General features: G+C 34.9%; 1 protein-coding gene across 1 annotated transcript; it reads right to left on the reverse strand.

Annotated features, from left to right (window-relative positions):
- Positions 1-369: 369 nt before the first annotated feature.
- LOC125668336 (uncharacterized) lies at positions 370-18,519 on the reverse strand. Its single transcript, XM_048902361.2, has 11 exons — positions 18,462-18,519; positions 17,648-17,965; positions 13,472-13,600; positions 13,158-13,262; positions 12,439-12,543; positions 7,738-7,925; positions 7,399-7,648; positions 6,992-7,114; positions 3,166-3,282; positions 1,381-1,481; positions 370-879 (listed from the first exon to the last, which is right to left on the reverse strand). Exons 1-11 carry the CDS (start codon positions 18,517-18,519, stop codon positions 856-858), a joined length of 1,518 nt encoding a protein of 505 aa, XP_048758318.2. The 3' UTR covers positions 370-855.
- Positions 18,520-19,118: the final 599 nt, after the last annotated feature.

The raw sequence follows: 19,118 nt of genomic DNA on the forward strand, positions 1-19,118 counted from the left end.
CCATTATGGTAATTGTCAAACAACAATCTCCCATGAATTACCCAAAGCCACATCAGCATATGCTCTCAAGATCGAATCAGCTGTAAAACTGGCATAATTATTTAAATCTTTTATTCATTATCGATAACTGAAAGGGTACCACATACAACCAACCATACCGCATGTATTTTCCAACGACGTATCGATATTGATGAATGATATACTGACAAAATTTTATCACCTTGGTTTCATTATTATCTGAAAGATTTTCAATTTAGCTAACTAGAGCTGTCGGCGAAGGGATAATGAAGCACTGCAAGCTCTTCTACGGAGTGTTGATGTTAGAGGGTTACACAACGTATTACACGGGTGAATATCATAAAACGAAAACCTGGTACACGAATTTTATTTAAGTGAACAAATCCAGACAATACACACATGTCCTTCGTAATCGTTATGACACCTTAAACAACGCCATCATTAAATATCAATCAAAATTAAACGCGAATATAAGTCAATTTATGATTTTAAGTATTATACTGCAATTCTAACAGATTTTTTGATGGATTTATGAATTTTGCCCTTTTTGTATATGGATATAGCCGTGAATAACAAATAATAGGAAATGAACTGCCATTAAGAATGGAAACTCTTAACCACGAAATGAACTATTTTCGTTTTCTAAAAAAACAATAAATTCACCCCCACGAAAATATCTGAATTTACAGTAACAATATCTTTTAAAATGCTATAATAGGCAATATCAAAACTGAATTAAATATTTAATAATTAAGACACTAAATTCCAAGTCATATTAATCCAATAGTAAAATTTGGCACTAATGTCATAGATAGATATATATCAACCGATCCTTCATCAATCCTGTCTTGTTTCTCCATCCTAAATACAAAGAAACATTGCATGTTAAACAAATCGCTAAAAACGTATTGCAAACTGCTTCCCATTTCTACATAAAAGAGTTGTATGGTAATTACAACGGTACACGTAATATCAAAGGTGTGACTATTATACATAAATATTGATGTTGTTTTGTGCAGAGGGTTTTATAAAGAAAATGATATTTATTTCTCTGTAACATCTGGTGAAGAAGTATTGGCGCTGAACACCAGTTCTTTTGTGTGCAATAGCCATCACACAAACCAACCCACAGAGGCTTAGATTTTAATGCGAAGGAATACTAACAAAATCAATAAATCACATAGATGTTTGTCTACTTTACATAGGATTTACGTCACGATCATCTGTTACCCAGATTTTCGTAAAAATCGTTCCTCAACAGGTTTCTAATGTACGGTGCATCAATGACACACCTTTTTTATGAGTGTCAATCAATTATAAATGTGGATTATGTTTTAGATCTAGGAATAGACGTGTACTTACAACCCTGTTCTTTTTCTGTCTCTTCCACAAAATTCGGGCTACGACTAACCCAGAAATGACTAGTAACAATAAACTTCCACCCACCACAGCTGGTATCAGCGCTGAAAATGTTCAAAATTCGTGTGTGTTTAATGTTTTCCCTTTTTTTAAAAATGCAATATGAATATGTTTTGAAAAGTTATTTCATGACAAGCACCAGTCTGAGAGTATGATTTTCAAAATCTGCGACAATGATGAAATAATTGTAATCTAAGATACATAAATACTTGTTTTCACAAAGTCTAAGTTTACCATAGTGGGGGCACATGATTTGGAAAGAAAAAAGGCATATGAAGAAAAGGATATTCTAGAAACAACTGTATACTTCGGAATACACGGGGGCAATGTTCATGTTCTGACTTTTGTGTTTACTGCCACTCAGTAAATTCATTTTAATCAAGAATATCCCCAAGAAACTCTAATTTCAAATACACATTTTCTATTAAATTTTAATTAAAATTTCCGAATAGAGTATATCATGGTCAGCTATCTAGGCGTTTCGATGCACATGCAAACCATTGGCCATATCGCTCAACTGAGTGGCAATTCTCAATTAGAACAAAATATCTATCCATTAAATTTTGTATTTTTTCCAAATCAAAGGATCCACGATTAAACATTTATTGCAACAAAGTGAAAATTGCTTGGTAATGATTTCATAACTTAGGAACCCTCTGTTTAAGGAAGAGGTCCATGGACCACATCGATCACCTGAGTCACTTTGACCCATATTTAAAGATTTTCACTATATAGTTGCATGTAAAACTTTGATCCCTATTGTTGCACCAAACTAATCCCGGGGGCCATGATTTTTACTAACTTTAATTTGCACTCTGTCAGGAAGCTTTCACGTAAATGTAAACTTCTTTAGCCCAGTGATTCTTCAGAAGATTTTTAAGGATTTTCCCTATACATGTACATTTGTATGTAAAACTTTGATCCCCTACTGTGGCCCCATCCTACCCCCAGGGGTCATCATTTTAACAAACTTGAATCTGCACTATGTCAGGAAGCTTTCCTATAAATTTCAACTCTCCTGGCCCAACAGTTCTTAAGAAGATTTTAAAATGACCCCACCCTATATTTGCATTTTTGTGATTGAACGGGGTCCCTTCATTTGAATAAGCTTGAAAGCCCTTCACCCAAGAATGCTGTGTGCCAAGTTTGGTTGAAATTGACCCAGTGGTTCTGGAGAAAAAAGTCGAAAATGTAAAGTTTACAGACAGATGGACAGACAGACGACGGGCAACAGGCGGTCAGAAAAGCTCACTTGAGCTTTATAGCTTAGCTCAGGTGAGCTAAATAGTAGCATACATATTTGTTTCATACCTACTCGGAAAACAGTCAAAACCATTGTCCCTCGGTAGTGGCGAAGACCCGGGAAACTGTTGTCAGAGGCCTTAGGCCGAGGACAACAGTCTCCCAGATCTTCGCCACTACCGAGGGGTAATAGTTTTTACTGTTTCTCTAGCAGGCATGAAATAATTGTTTTATTACCTAATCTGCAAATCGGGCAATAGTTTGTAACTTGACCGGGTAACAGTTCGTCACGTGATCGGGTAATAGTAGGTCACATGATGAACTGTTTCACCCCCTGTTCATTGTGTGTACCTTTTTCAGCTGATTATTGTAAAAAAAAACAGGGGGGGGGGGATGTGAAATCAATTTATACAGTAGATTAGGTATCAATGATAAGCAATACTGACGAATGAATACGACAAATCATGAGAAAAAAACTACGATTACCTGGCGATAAATCAGAGGTCTCTGTTGACTGTGAATGTCGTTTTGATGCGGTACCATTCTGACGCAGTACGCTAGTGGAAATTGATGGTAGCTGAGAATTAGTAGTTGGAGCTGCACCTTTAATATATATATATAATCCAAATAGAAAGAGTATATATATATATATATATATATATATATATATATATATATGAACACCTGACTGCAATAGGTTGAAATACGTTTAAATTACATTTAAGAATGGGAGTACATTTAATGCACGGTTGTACAATTCCCCAAACAATCTACACTACAGTTATGTTCAACTCAAACATGTATCGGTACCAGTGGCTCAGTGGTTATCCAGAGCTTTTAGTTTGTGACCGCGAGGTGGCGTGTTCCAGCTCCTCATGCCTTAATCTCATCTCGTCAAACCTCAGATCTAAAAATAGGTATTGAATGCTTCTTCGCCAAACGGTTGGAATTTAGAAGTGAAAGATGCATGTCTTTCAACATTTCGCAAATTCTATGGTCCTTATAACGATACAACTTAGGTTGAATGCTCTCTGAGATGTTCAATACCAATTGTTATGCCGTTCTTGAGTATGGATAACTCCGTTTACCTGATCAAGGTAGAAGTGTCACGGCGGGTGTGACCGGATTTCAGGGCATTCTCACTTATCCCAGACACCCGATCCCATGTGTCCAGAGGTCTATGTTTGCCTCTTACGACAAGTAAGGGGGCACTGAGGACCTATTCTAACCCGGATCCCCACGGGAAAGGACATCAGGGAATTCACAGACATCAGGGAATTCTCACTTATATTAGACACCCGATTCCATGTGTCCAGAGGTCTATGTTTACCCTACTTTTAATTTAGTATTCTTTATGGGGTTTAAGAGATTGGTCACTGTTCGCTATCTTCACTTTTTCATTAAACAGAAAAACAATCGTCTGCGTTACGAGATAGATACACGTGTAACAAACGTCGCGAAGTACAGACCCCGTTCCATGTGTGTATAGTTTTATTGTGTATTCCGAGCAGATCAAATGATTACATCGAATTGAAATAATCCATCACCAAACTAAACACTTGCAGTATCTTTCAAAATAGTACACCCTACAATCCAACCTTTTTCATCAGCAAAAATATGAATTCATTTTCGGTAGCTATGACGTCACGAAGTAACCTAATTCGTCGCTGTGCAGGTTTGGTTGGTTGATTGTTTTACGTCCCGTCGAGAATTTTTCACTCATATTGGGACGTCACCATCTGCACGTGAAGCACCTCAAATTTAAAGATATGTCCAGCGCTCAGGGCCTTAGCAGTGAGGGTACTTTAACGTACCAACGGCTGTCACGACACAGGCCTCATAAGGTCGTATCCGAAAGACCAATGTTTCTCCTTTCTAAAAGTCGAGCGTTTGGCGAAGGAGCAATCACTACCTATGTTTACGGCCTTGGCACGAGCGGGGCTCGAACTCACGATCTTCCGGTTACGAAGCGAACACTCTACCACTGAGCTACCGCGACCAGTTGCTGTATAGGGAAACGAGAAACGATCGGCTGTGTATTTCGAAACCGTAGTAGATTAAGTACTTGTTTTCGTGGACAATGCAGAATTACCTTCTCGGTCTGGAAATATTGTTTAAAAAATTAAAGCCTTAACTTTATTAAATTTCAAAATACATTTCTCAACTTTGGAGGTTATCCTGCAACATCCACGAAATATGTCCTTTATTTTCCTAAATATACAATCAACATAAAAATATGTTGTCTAATAGAAATAAAAAGCGTGACATTCCATGTTTGAAAATTCCTATAGCCCCCGCTCACTGACGTTATTCATTGGCATGCAAGGAAGATGAAAGTTGTGGGGAAATTAACATATTGAAGCTTCGAAGGTGAAACAAATAAACGCGGGGTCTGACAAAATACCAGGGAGGTGGAAGAAGAAGGAATGAAGTGGAAGGTAGAAGAGAGGGGGGGAAGTAAGGCAAAGAGAGGAGGAATGAAAGAAGAAAAAGGAGACAGAAAGAGAGAGGGAGCGACGTGGCGGTAAGAGGGAGGGTAAGATGTGATATTCTGCAGAAAATTTACTGTTTATAGTTATTCCTCTATCTATTAATTCGAGTGCCCATTATGAATGAAATAAGGTTAATATGTTGTAAAATTCAAAGTAAAGAGATTTTTATTCAGTATCTAGTGTAACTTCCGTTCACACGAATGACGGACTCTAGGTGTCTTCTTAAGCATCGTTCAATTGGATGTTGTGGTAGATCTTGCCACTAGTAATACATTACGTGTCAGTTTATCTGATTTTTGAATTGGCGGTATCCTTTGACGAATTCGGCGACTATTGATGTTTCATATGTGCTCAACAGGGTTCAAATTTGGACTTTTGAACAGGCCATGATAGTGTCGTCACTGATTCCCTGCGAAAAAAATATTCTGCACAGCACGATGTAGTATGGAATTGTCATCTATGAAAACTGACCTTGGTCAAAGACGGTGATTGTCAAATAGAGGTAAAACACGGCTAGAGTGTCCCTATGGTAAGTTTGTGTATTGATGATGCCCCTAACTATGATGACATCCAGCTTATAGTCGTAGGAAACACAGACCCCCACCATGATTGATTCAACACCATACCGAATGGTCTGTATAATATTTCGTTCAGCATGTGCAATTCTAGGATACCGCCATACATGCATTCGTCCATCTGTAGCAAAAAGCGACTCATTTTCTTCCAAGAGGCTACGTTCCTACGTTGGCGAGCTTGACACCATTGCATACGTGATGCTTTGTGGTTGAGTGTAAGCAAATGTCTCTTTATCGGTCTTCTTGCACGATTGCCACATGGCTTGTACACTCGCTTCTGCACCGTTCTCGTTGAATGCGAGCAAAGTTCCAAAAATGAGCTTTTGGTAATAACGTTTCTGAGTGCATTGTCCTATCGAACAGATGTGTTACGGGGTCCTCCAGATCTTGTACGGCCTTTGAAGTCATTTGTTAACTGGTAATTTCTAACAATTCTACAGATGGTTTAATGGTGATGAGCCACTTGATAATCAGGTTTTCTCAATGACATACCTGCTTCTCTCATTTCAATCATCTGCCCTCGGATAGCATTGGAAACTTGCGGAGGACGGATCATTTCGATGTACAAGAAAAGTAAACATAATTGTCAAACTGTACACGTTAAATAAAGAGCCAAAGCATTGTGTCCAAAACTTGCAATTCTGTTGGAAGTGTGTACAATAGTCGCCCGGGCGATTCTCGGCCATCATAGTGGGCAATAGACAATTGAATACAGGTTTATTGTAAACGAACTGAATAGCGATCCTGATTTCAAAATTATTGATGTTTTCAAGAAAAATATATATAGGAGTAACTTTAGGGTTAGTGTATAAACCTTTTTCATAACGATTATATTTTCTTTAAAAAAAATTAACTTTGAGTTCAAAGTGATATCCTTGTATAACAAACTATGGTTTCCCATTCAAAAACCCCTCCAGTTGCGAATAAATGGTCTATGGGTGTGCTTTTGTTTTGATTCGCTAATCTGAGTGTGGTCTCTTATGGCGTCACAAATTCAGGAAATCGGGAACGATAATCGGGTAACGATTTTCTATTCCGACTACCTTTGCACTTCAATTTCTTTGAATTAATATCGTTTTTAATCTTAAAAAAGTATTTTTATGAGGAGTCTATGAAACAAAGTTGATAATTATGGAAAGAAAACGCATTGTTAAAAACCGTTTCCTATGACCTTTAAGTTTAAGAAGAAAGACTCCAGGTATTCAATTACTTCTCTAGAAAAAACTTATTGAAAACGAAAATTACCTGACAATATATGAGAAGTTTCTACTGGCTGTGGCTGTTGGTTTGATTTGGTAGACTTCTGCTGCGGTAGGCTGGTGGAAAATGAGGGAGTGGATTGCGGAGGAACTGTTGCTGGATTCTCACCTTAAACATAAGGTATGAATATCATAACTGCTATTCTTTAAAATTATATTACCGCTCGATATTTTACATTTATCAAGAAAATACAATTACATACCGATAGATCATCATTATGATGTACCATGAAATATAATCTATTCAAAATTCAATTTGTCAAAAATAATTTTGAATTACAATGTACAAGCAAGAGAGAAAGCTGTAAAATTTCATATGTCAGCTATTGATATCTAACAACCGATCTAAGAAGTTAACGTTGACGAGATTTAAACAGTATATTAACAAATTACATGTTGATGACTGCCAAATCTGAACTATAAGTGTCGCTTTCTTAGAGGATTGTGGATACATTGAATTTCCCCAGTCTTGGTTGATGTAAAGGAGATACCCAGGGCCGGTAGATACTGGAGTCCAAATCCGCATGGTGGCATTGGACGCAGAACAGATAATACCACCGAAGTTAGAAACAGTCTGATCATTCTGGACGGCTCCCGAGATGGGGAAAAGAAAACCGGCATTGTTTCCTGTATTCACCCAAACCTACATAAATTCAACTGCTTTCTTAAGATGTATTCATGATTTATTTCGTACATGCCCGGAATTTGAATGATATAATCTAAGGAACCTACCTTAGCAATAAGTAAATCTTTACTTTGGTCATATGCTGTGTGGAATAAGAGATCTGGATGGTGGTCTTGACTTAGTTCAGCTGTTACAAAGTGAGTGTTCGTAACTCTCCATACTTTAATTCGAACACGACCGTGTGACCATGACTCTTTTGCGGAACCCCAACCATCATCAGCCGAGAAGAGTTGACCTAACATAAAACAATTCTTTCTTAAACTCTCAAAATTAATTTTCTTTTGCAAAATATACTTCATACATGTATACGGATTTATGCTATTTCATTGTTGTTTTTCCTGTCCGTCCGTCTGTCTGTGTAAATGTCTTCGTGATTCTCCTTTAAAACAATGACGTGATGAAATGATTGTGGGATACGACTTGTACTTAGAACTCTGGATCGTGTTCCTAGGGTTGTAGAAAATGCATTACGTCCAACAAATTTTGAATGCCCGAGCTTCAATTCCTGAACCAATTCACATCAATAGGCTCAAACTACTAGTATTTAAAGTAGACTGTAATTGGCTATGACTGTATTTGTGAATCTGTGATCCAAATTTTTGGCTCGTGTTGTCTGGGTTTGAAGAAAATGGATGAGGCCCAAAATCCTTCATTTCCTTGGCTATCATAAATCCATGCCAGGGTATGATTTGTACATGCAGTCTTAACATGTAACAAGATGTAGTCGCGAAATATGAATAGAAATGCCATCATTGAATGGTACGCCGAATTCCTCCACTGGGTCAATCAATCAGAAATGTATTGCGCGTTGCTGATATAAACTCGAATGTCGATGATTTCCACTTTCTGTTTATGGTAACACAAAACGCATCCCTGCCGTTCCATGCAGATTTCATCAGCATAAGATTCTGTTGCAATAAGCACATTCATTGTTGTATGTACAATGTAGAAAAGATCTTTATTCAAGAGCGCTTACATTTTTAAATGTGTATACTATTTTGTGCCTTGTGTTAAAGATAGTAATAAATTTCAAACACCATCGTGAATGTGAAAACTGCTGCCTTAAATGCATCCATATCAACAACCAATCCATTTTATTAATTTTACATCGAAAATTGTATAATAAAGATTATATAGTTTCATTTATTAGATTGGTCACATTGCCGAATTTGACAAATCAGAGGCTATTTTCCTAATCATGTTAAAATACAAATAAGAATTGAAAATTTTGAATAATTATCAGTCATTTTCATATAAAGCAAGAAAAGAATATATTAGATTTATTCTATATGAACAAATGAAGATAATGAATAGTGATCAGTTTCATGAATCCTATAAAAAATCTCATTTGGTTTTTTTTCCATCGGCGAAACTTGGGTACCCTATATTCAGAGTTCTATACCTTTTCTCTTTAATAGTAAATGGAACCGGAGCGATATAATTGTCTGTTAGTAAATCCGTATCAATCTTGCTATTGAAACAATTCAAAACGATTTTTTTTATGTTAATCAAAATAAAAGGTCTCATACTTTGTTTTTCAAATCATCTTCATTTATAAATCAATTAGGTCACTCACACTTTTCTTCTTACAATCAAAATGAAGCAGTTATTTTGCCATGGCAACGATCGTACATAACTACCACGGTATAGTATAAGCTTGTCGGATTCCGCCATTAAGTTCTATAGTATTATATGTAGTTTGAAGATAAATTGTTGTCATGTGTGCCAGAAATGGTTCAGTGGGTAGTCTTGACTATAATAAGATCTATGGTTCAGTTGGTAGTCTTGACTATAAGATCTAGGCATACTATAAAACCTGGCCTGGCCCCATTGGCATGGCCTGGCCTCAAAATTGGCCTGGCCCCAATTTTGGCCTCTAATTATGTTCCATCCCAAATTTTGGCCTGGCCTCAAAAGTTGGCCTGGCCTCAAATTTGGCCTCTAAAAAAATGTTTGGCCTCAGCCAAAAAATTTTTTTTTATTCAAATTTTTAATTGATTTGATTGATTTATTATTGGTTTTAGTTTTTCAAACTCATAGCACATAAATGATACGTTTCTGTTGTTTTGTAAATGTGTACTTTGAAATAATCATGAACTAACACCAATCTGATTGATTTTATTGATTATCTATTGATCAGTGTATTGAATAAATCATTTTCTTTTCCCTTCACAACAAAACCGATTGCACAACTAATGAAACGATTGGCATATTGATTTTGTTTCAGAATTATGATTAATTTCATTGATTTATTATTGGTATTAGTTTTTCAAAGTTGTAGAAATAAAATGATATATGTACATTAGAATAAACATGAACTACTACCAATCTGATTGATTTCATTGATTATCTATTGTTTAGTTTATTGACAAAATCATTGGCTTTTCCCTTCCTAACTTATGTACTAGTACACCAAAAAGTATACTGATGAAATGATTGATTTATTGATATATTTTGTATTCAATAGAATTCAATTTGATATCAATTTACATATTATGAAAGTGTTACAATTGTGTTGTCATTATAATGAGCAGCACACATTCAGAACAGCTAGAGCATGTGGTCTTAATGTTTTCAATGTGCAGATACCACGCATTTAGTGTTACTTGTTTAATTTCCAATGCATGATAAATGACATTTTTTAAAAATGAAAATAAACATAGTGAAGTGTTTGCTAGCATAATGATAATAGCCAATGATTTAAGGATTTTAGATTTGTATTTTAGTCTTCTATACTTTACGTAGAATGAACAATGTTGATTAAAACGGATTTTATGTATTATAAACATTTCTTTCTTGATTTCATAATTAAGTTTCAATATTCATTGCAAAAGTGACAAGTTCCCATGCTCTGAAGGCCTGCCCTGTCAGGATAAAGGGAATATCTATCACCATATTAAAGGATTGTGATGAAAACTTTTGCTGAAGTTGGAAATTCCATTGTACAGAAACAATGGAGCAGTCCAACATTTGCAAATAGGGTGTGTTTGATACAACAGGAATATTTTAATTAGTAACGCATCTTATGATTGTGCCTAAACTAAATAAGGTATACAAAATTGTCTGTCTGAATTTTCAAAATTGTGATTTTTTTTTCTTCTGGTTTTGTGATAAAGTAACAGTAAAACAGAACTAATTACAATCTGTCCACCGGCCCTTTTCTTATTTCATATCAAAGCCTGCATTAGTTAACAAAAAATTCGTTTGAATCTCTATCTAATCACTGCAGCAGCTATATCTAAGCAAATATCAGATACATGTAATGCTCATAATATTGTCTTATAATGGAGAAAATTTTTTTTATGCATCTACAAATTCACAAAGTGCAGCTTTAATTTTGTTCTTAATGTTTTTAGACTGTCATCAAAATCATCTTTTCATTCTGATAACTAATGAAAATAAACGTTCTGTGCAGAGCTGTGTGACATTTCAAACCCTATACCATAGATTAACCTCAACCTTGACTTCCTGTCAAGACCCGTGCTGTAGAACTCTGTGTTAAATTAATGTTGTAAATAATCTGATATCCCACTGCAGTACTAGTGTTACATGTTTATTTCAAATAGTTTAAACAGATGTGGACATCCTTAATTCAACAAAAGTTGTAGTTTCAATCTGTATGATTTATGGTAGTATTTTTATACCTAGATATCAAACTCATTTTTCTTATCAATGAGAGTGATTAAGGCGGTACACTACATTGCAGTGTGTGAAGTGTGATGTTTCATCATTAAACTAGTGTGAATTTGTTTTTTTAATTCATTATCAATAAGTGAAGTGGATCATTAGTAAAATGAGAGTTTTCAATGTGCATATTTACAAAACAACACAAACATATCATTTATGTACAACAATTTTGAAAAATCAAAACCAATAATAAAACAATGGAGTCAATCATAATTGTGAAAAAAATCAATAAGCCAATAATTTCATTACTTCCGTATACCTTTTTGGTGTGTACTAGTACATATGTTAGGAAGGGGAAAATCATTTAATCAATCAACTGATCAATAGATTTTCAATAAAATCAATCAGATTGGTGGTAGTTCATGATTATTTTGATGTGCACATTCACAAAATAACACAAACATAACATTCAAGTTCAACAATTTTGAAAAAACAAAACCGATAATAAATAAATGAAATTAATCATAATTCTGGAAAAAAAAAATCACTATGCCAATCTTTCATTTATTTTAGTTTTATATATATACGTGTTTTGTTGTATACTAGTACATACAGATATGAAGGGAAAAGATTTGATCAATAAACTGATCAATAGATATTCGATAAAATCAATCAGATGGGTGGTAGTTCATGATTATTTTAAAGTGCACATTTACAAAACAACAGAAACATATAATTTATGTGCTATGACTTTGAAAAACTAAAACCAATAATAAATCAATGAATTCAATCGAAATTTTGAATAAAAAAAAAAATTTTTTTGGTTGAGGCCAAAAAATTTTTTAGAGGCCAAATTTGAGGCCAGGCCAACTTTTGAGGCCAGGCCAAAATTTGGGATGGAACATAATTAGAGGCCAAAATTGGGGCCAGGCCAATTTTGAGGCAGGCCAGGCCAATGGGACCTCTATGTTTCAGTTGGTAGTCTTGACTATAATAAGATCTATGTTTCAGTGGATAGTCTTGACTATAATAAGATCTATGTTTCAGTGGGTAGTCTTGACTATAATAATATCTATGGTTCAGTGGGTACTCTTGACTATAATAAGATCTATCACACCTACCATTTTTACGACACGGTGCCCATATTCTGACATGACTTCTGTTATAGCCGTATATCACGCCTCCCCATGATGTATCGTTGTCAGGCCCCAGAGCAGTCATAGAACCTAGGGGATAGTATAAAAGTTCCTACTTATGCTACAGCCAAGTGATGGGGCTGGACATACAGTTTCTTAATTCATTTTCTCTCTTTCCTTTATAAATGACAATGGACACCAAAGCTATCCAGTACATGAAAGGTGAATATAACGAACAGTGATCAATCTCATAACTCCTATAATGTAAAACTTACATGTATACGGCACCAATTTTGATGCACCAGATGCGCATTTCGACAAATAATGTCTCTTCAGTGATGCTCAACCGACATTTTTGAAATCCGAAATAACAATTAACTTGTAAGAGCTATTTTAGGGAAAAACAGAGTGCCAAAAAGTGAAGTCAAATTCGTCTAAGAATAAGAGCTATGCATGAGGGAGATAATCCTTAATTTTGAAATTAATTTCTAAATTTTATCACAGCAATTAAACAAACGTCCGTATTTTCAAGCTAGTAACGAAGTACTTAGCAACTGGGTTGTAGAGACCCTCGTAAGTCATACAAGTAATATAAGTAATACAAAATAGATAGTTGGGCAAACAAGTTCATAATGCGTAATGTTTGTTCCGTTCACCTCGGGATCAAAGTCGCACTTGGCATTTGAATGTTTGTTTTGAAGTACCTATTCCGTCTGTTAGCCACTCAGTACCATCCTGGCGAATTTGAAGAGTTACTAAATCAGGAATCATTCCTTGGTTATGAGATATCTCTAAGAACGATCCGATGCCTGGAAGAAAATACATGTATTACCATTCATTAGGGTTTATTTATGTGAAAATGTACTTTACTTGAATACTTGGAAGAAATGATAATAGGAAAATCACTTTGTAATATGTAAACATTACACTCCAAAAGAAAAAAAGGAGAACAATTTCGCTCCTCCAGAGTCTGAGAGATTAATCATTCCTACTAATATACAATATATATATATCTTGCCTGAATTATAGAGTGGGATCCATTGTGATTCATACTTTGGCGTTGGGAGATTTTCTGGACACCAGACCAGAGCACGCACCTCTGCTCGTCTTTCATTTTGTGACACAGGGCCTCTCCACATAGAACCCCCTAATATAAGACGGTGATTCTTCAAGTGTGAGTACTATCTTATTATTGTTTACATGCTGTTTGACGCCAGCCCCATTCAAGCATTTTTCACTTGTGAGGTCACCGACGGGATGAAGTGCCATGCAATCTCCCTGCAATTTTAGTAACTCCCAATATCGTCCAAAAATCGTGTTTGCTGCCCGATAGGCGCACCCCACCCCCCACCCCAATGATCGTGCGGGGACCTTGCAACAATACATTTTACGAGCTTTCAATGTTTGAAAATTTGTAGAATTTCAACCAAGCAAAATCGTAAAAGACAGGAAGCCCTCACTTTCGTACGAAAATCCTACAGCCACTGTCTGTCATCCTACGGAAAGGTAGATAGAGCCAGCTTACCGAGTACGTATGAGCATCGCTGGCCAAACGTAAACTAGACTTTTGGTCCACAACAGGAAGGGTTCATTATTGTGCCAACGCCTTTCGTGACACGGGATCTCTGTTTTAAGGTCATATCCAAAAATCCCGCGACTTATACTGCTTGGAGAAAAGTGAGTCACTACATATATTAACCGTCTTTTAAAAGTTTGATGTAGCGCAGGAATCCAGGCCTACCAGTTGTGAAGCGAGCTACTGACTCATGTTAACTCAGTGCGACTGATTATATTCTTCCACGGTTATTACAAAGATCAAATGAATGCCCGATCATTATTCTACGATACACCTTCATACGTATTAACTGATTATGAGAAAATTGACACACATGTCTCTTGCACTTCGAGTTTCGCTAATGCAAAAATACAGTCGATGACTGGTAATTCAATTCTATAATCATAAGAGCAAATCAATATATGTTGTAAAAAGAAAGGTGAAGATAACGAGCAAGGACCAATCCCACAACTCCTATAAGCAATATGAAATAGAGAGTTGGGCAAACACGGACCTCTGGATATACTAGAGGTGGGATCAAGTGCATATGAGGAGTAAGCATCCCCTGTCTACCGGTCACACCCGCCTTAAACCCTATAACTTGATCAGGTAAACGGAGTTATCCGTAGTAAAAAAAAAAACGGCCTAACAATCGGTATGAAACACGTCAGGCAGCATTTGACCCAATAATAGGTTGTATTGACAAACTAGTCTGTTATAACGACCATAGAATTTGCGAAATGTTGACTTTAAACAAGACTGTTGGAACCCTGCACCATCAACTTGTTTGTCATTAGCCTGCTTCGATTTAAAAACATACTAAACACAGAACAAGCTCTTGCGTATCGAATCAGCTGAGAGATATAAATACCATATGCAGGTGATAAAGGAATGGTGCTACATAAATATGGGAAGTTGACGATGGAGAAGTTGAAATCATCCCGTTTGTCATAAAGTTGAGTTGTTAGTTTGCCGTTAATATCTATTTACAATAAAATATCCAAGTATGAAGCAGAAGTGGACGAATCTGTGTTGTCTTTTATTTCGAGTTCATTGGGATATGTTGAATCGACATATGAATGAAAATGATTGTTAATAGATAATACATCGTCGATATACATGTATCTAATTGTCGAATTGAAGGCCACATCAAGCTATTTTTTTATTCTCACGTAAAGGTTTTTGAATAAATTCTGCTTCATACGAATATAAAAACCAATTCATATATAACTGAAGATATCGTCTGCATTCCGAGTGCGATAGACAGGTAAACATGGCGATGCACAAAAAAAAAAATGAAAAGCAATTGATATAATCCGTTAATACCAACCTAAATACTTGAAATATTTTTTTTCAAAATAGATTTAGAATACCCTACCATCTCACCGATTTCATCAGCAAATAAAACCCAAACAACAATATAGCTGGTTTTGGAAACTGTCATGACGTCAGAATGACCTAATTCGTAGCTGAACCGTAGTAGAATAGAAATAAAGTTATTAGTATTCGTGTACTCGGCTTTTATATGTCAAAACAACATTTCTCGATCTCGGGGGTTATCCTGCAACATACATGAAAACGCGAGCATTATTTCTTAGCATGGGCACGATTTGAGCTGAACACTGTCAAATTTATTTTTCTATTTCTATTGTTTACAATGCTTAACTAAAGTATTTCTAATGGTCAACCAAAATAGGAATATCAATTGTTGAGTTGCACACTCACAATTCTTAGTTATGTAAACAAGGCTCGTGTCATGTTTTTGTTAACATATGTATTGCTTAATAGAAAATATCATGTTTAAAACAAAATGAGATATGCAAAACACTAGAAACTATTTAACTATGTTCAGCATTAATTTGTAAATTGAAAAAGTCTGCTTTAAACGAAACATTTACTAGTTTATTTAACCTATGTAAACAAAAACATGGCACAGTCTTGTTTACATAACAAAGAATTGTGAGCTCTGCATCTCCCCTGCACCTCGACAACTGACATTCAAATTTTGGTTGACCATTGGAAACACCTTAGTTAAGCATTCTAAACATTGAAAATGGAATAAAATTTTAAGCTCAAATCGTGTCCATGCCCCTTTAAGGTAGCTCATTACACTAAAATTTTATTCAATGTCTCGTTAAAACACTTCTTGCGGAGTATGATTTCACCAATGAGAGAGTGATACAAGCTCTCAATTATTTTATATGAATTTTTTGTGATTTTCCCCCATATGATAAAAAAGGTGTTTGGTTTGCAAATAAGAGATCCTTGAGTCCAAATTTCGCTCTGATTTGATGCATGATATGAATATCTAATAAAACATGCCTAAAAGTTCAGATATAATCATTCTAATTTTTCAGAAAACAATATTCATGAAAATTGAATATTTTTTTTATCTATGGATAAAATCTTTAAAAAACATGTCAGTTAGAAAAGAGATATAAAGAAGAAATATATCATTAAAAGGAATTGAAGCGAAATGACCAAATTTTAAGAGATAATCACTATATTCAAACAAGAGAGAAAAGTACCGATCCCGATCAAAATTGATAGAAATTACTAAAATGACCATATAATTGCTAATGGTATGCACTGTTCGTCAAGAAATTAGTTTCCTTCATAAATTCGTTTAATTTGTAAACCATTTTACATCAAGGGAGTGTAGTTTTCTGATTACAATGTTCTCTATGGCTACTTTTTTATAATTCTGATCGGGCTTGGTTCAAATTAGAAAAATCGTAATACATGTATTTCTGAATTTTGATCATTTCATTTCAATTTCTATTTAAAATATATTTCTCTGATATATCTTTTTTCTAAATGACGGTTTTTTTTTGAAGATTTTATCCGTAGATATAAAAAATATTAGCATATAACGTTTTCAATTTTCATAGATACTTTTTTATCTAACGTCTATCTGAGTCGTTTAGGCATGTTTCCTTAGATATTCATATTATGCATCAAATCACAGCGAAACTTGGACTCAAGAATCTGTTATTTGCAAACAGAACAGCTTATTTTTTTTTTATCATTCTGGGAAAAATCAGAAAAAAATCATATGAAATAATTGAGCTTGTATCACTCTTTCAATGGTGAAATCATACTTCATAAGAGGTGTGTTTTAACGAGCCGTTAAATAAAATTTCAGTGTAATGAGCTACCTTAATTAACCCACCGCGACTGATTCATGTTTGAGTATTAATTTTTCTTAATGAAATAGCAACCCGTACTGAACAGAATATTGAGGGAAACATATAATATATCATTAAGGTTTTTTTTTTTTTTTTTTTTTTTTACAATTATGATAAATAATTCATTTTAAAGTTTTCATAGTAAGAAATACAAAAACAAAACATAATAATAATAATAATAATAAAAAGTACAAATAACAAAACAAAAAAATAAACACCCCCAAAAAATGAAAGAAAGAAAACAAAACCCCACAAAAAGGCAAGGAAAACTCCTGTGATTCTGACAAATTAATTTCATCAACTAAATGCAAACCCAACACTTATGCCTATAATAGTACTTTTAATTTGAATCACGAGTATATCACAGGTCAAGAGGCTGGCGTCAAACAGGCTGTTTCATGCCTATCTTTTCTTACATGCAAGACGTCTGTGAAAGAACTACAATCATTACCTGTGTAGATTATTGTTCCTGTTGGGTATCCATCATTTGCACTTGGTATAAATAAACGGATTTCGTCCTTATTATATTTATAAGCAATCCCACCATACGTTATATTCAAATCATCATCTCTTTGTGAAGATGCAATTCCCGGAAAGTAGAAGTTTGTCCAGTTACCGGTAGTGGGGCGGATCTGAATTTCAACCTTAGCAGGAAAGTCCCCACATTCGTGCTCCAGGGCAATGGGTTGTTTTTTGTTCTGCGCTTCCACGGATGTCCATTGGCTGACGTAGTGAGGGTGATTAACACATCGGCTGGTTACCTGCAATTCTGCAAAACAAAGTGTTTTACTACTTCATTTTATACGTTAAAATGACAATATTTCAAGCTTCGTTGCATTATACGTTAAAATGACAATATTTCAAGCTTCGTTGCATTATACGTTAAAATGACAATATTTCAAGCTTCGTTGCATTATACGTTAAAATGACAATATTTCAAGCTTCGTTGCATTATACGTTAAAATGACAATATTTCAAGCTTCGTTGCATTATACGTTAAAATGACAATATTTCAAGCTTCGTTGCATTATACGTTAAAATGACAATATTTCAAGCTTCGTTGCATTATACGTTAAAATGACAATATTTCAAGCTTCGTTGCATTATACGTTAAAATGACAATATTTCAAGCTTCATTGCATTATTTGATTCATCAAACCTGATAATGCTAGTAATTAAATATATAAAATTGTAAATACGATTAAATAATTTTGCTTTTGTTGATTATTTGAGATAACCTTACAATCATACAACAAATCACTTACCAACAAAACAACAGATCAAGAATGGCATTAGGATGAAGTTCTTCAAAGACACCTGCATATTTTATCTTCCTTAAAATTTATTCTTTAACAACCAAAAAAAAAAACAAAACAAAAAAAAAACCGAACGAAATTTGCACTATTTGATGTCCATGAAGGTTTAGAAGGTTAACAAATGTTTTGCCATTCCGGTAGTTGAATAGCACAATACACCCCTATAACCAACATGCATGCAGAGAATAGTCACTCGAAAATAGTGATAATTTGAAATACTCGGTCCGGGTCAAGCACATAAATAAGCATTGTAATCTTAAATCCAGGGACTTTATAGAAGGGCGAGGATTATCTTTGTCATAAGCAACATGATAAATCTCACACGATCTCTGTGCCCAGCAATATTAAATACTGTAGATATCACTTTGACTTGATCAGCACAAGACGTTTTGATGAAAAGAGAAATAAGTACATGATAAATATTATCTGATACCCAAAAACCGGGGAAAAAATCAGACAAAAACGGTTCGGTACAGGTGTCTCTAGATAAAATATACGTGTACCCGGACACAAAGTTATAAGATATTAGTCTGATTCTAACCGCGCTTTACGTGTCTTTCTCCCTCTTCCAATAAGAGTCCCTCTAATGTAATCCCGTTACCAGAG

Source organism: Ostrea edulis, chromosome 1, assembly GCF_947568905.1.
Source record: "Ostrea edulis chromosome 1, xbOstEdul1.1, whole genome shotgun sequence".
NCBI classification, from domain to species: domain Eukaryota; kingdom Metazoa; phylum Mollusca; class Bivalvia; order Ostreida; family Ostreidae; genus Ostrea; species Ostrea edulis.

Coding starts and splice junctions, on each gene's coding strand:
- LOC125668336 (XM_048902361.2), bottom strand. CDS start 18,519: ATGCAGGTGTCTTTGAAGAACTTCATCCTAATGCCATTCTTGATCTGT. Junction 7,926..12,438: donor GGCACCGTGTCGTAAAAATG/GTAGGTGTGATA, acceptor GTTTTATGTTAG/GTCAACTCTTCTCGGCTGAT. Junction 1,482..3,165: donor GACCTCTGATTTATCGCCAG/GTAATCGTAGTT, acceptor GAACATTTTCAG/CGCTGATACCAGCTGTGGTG.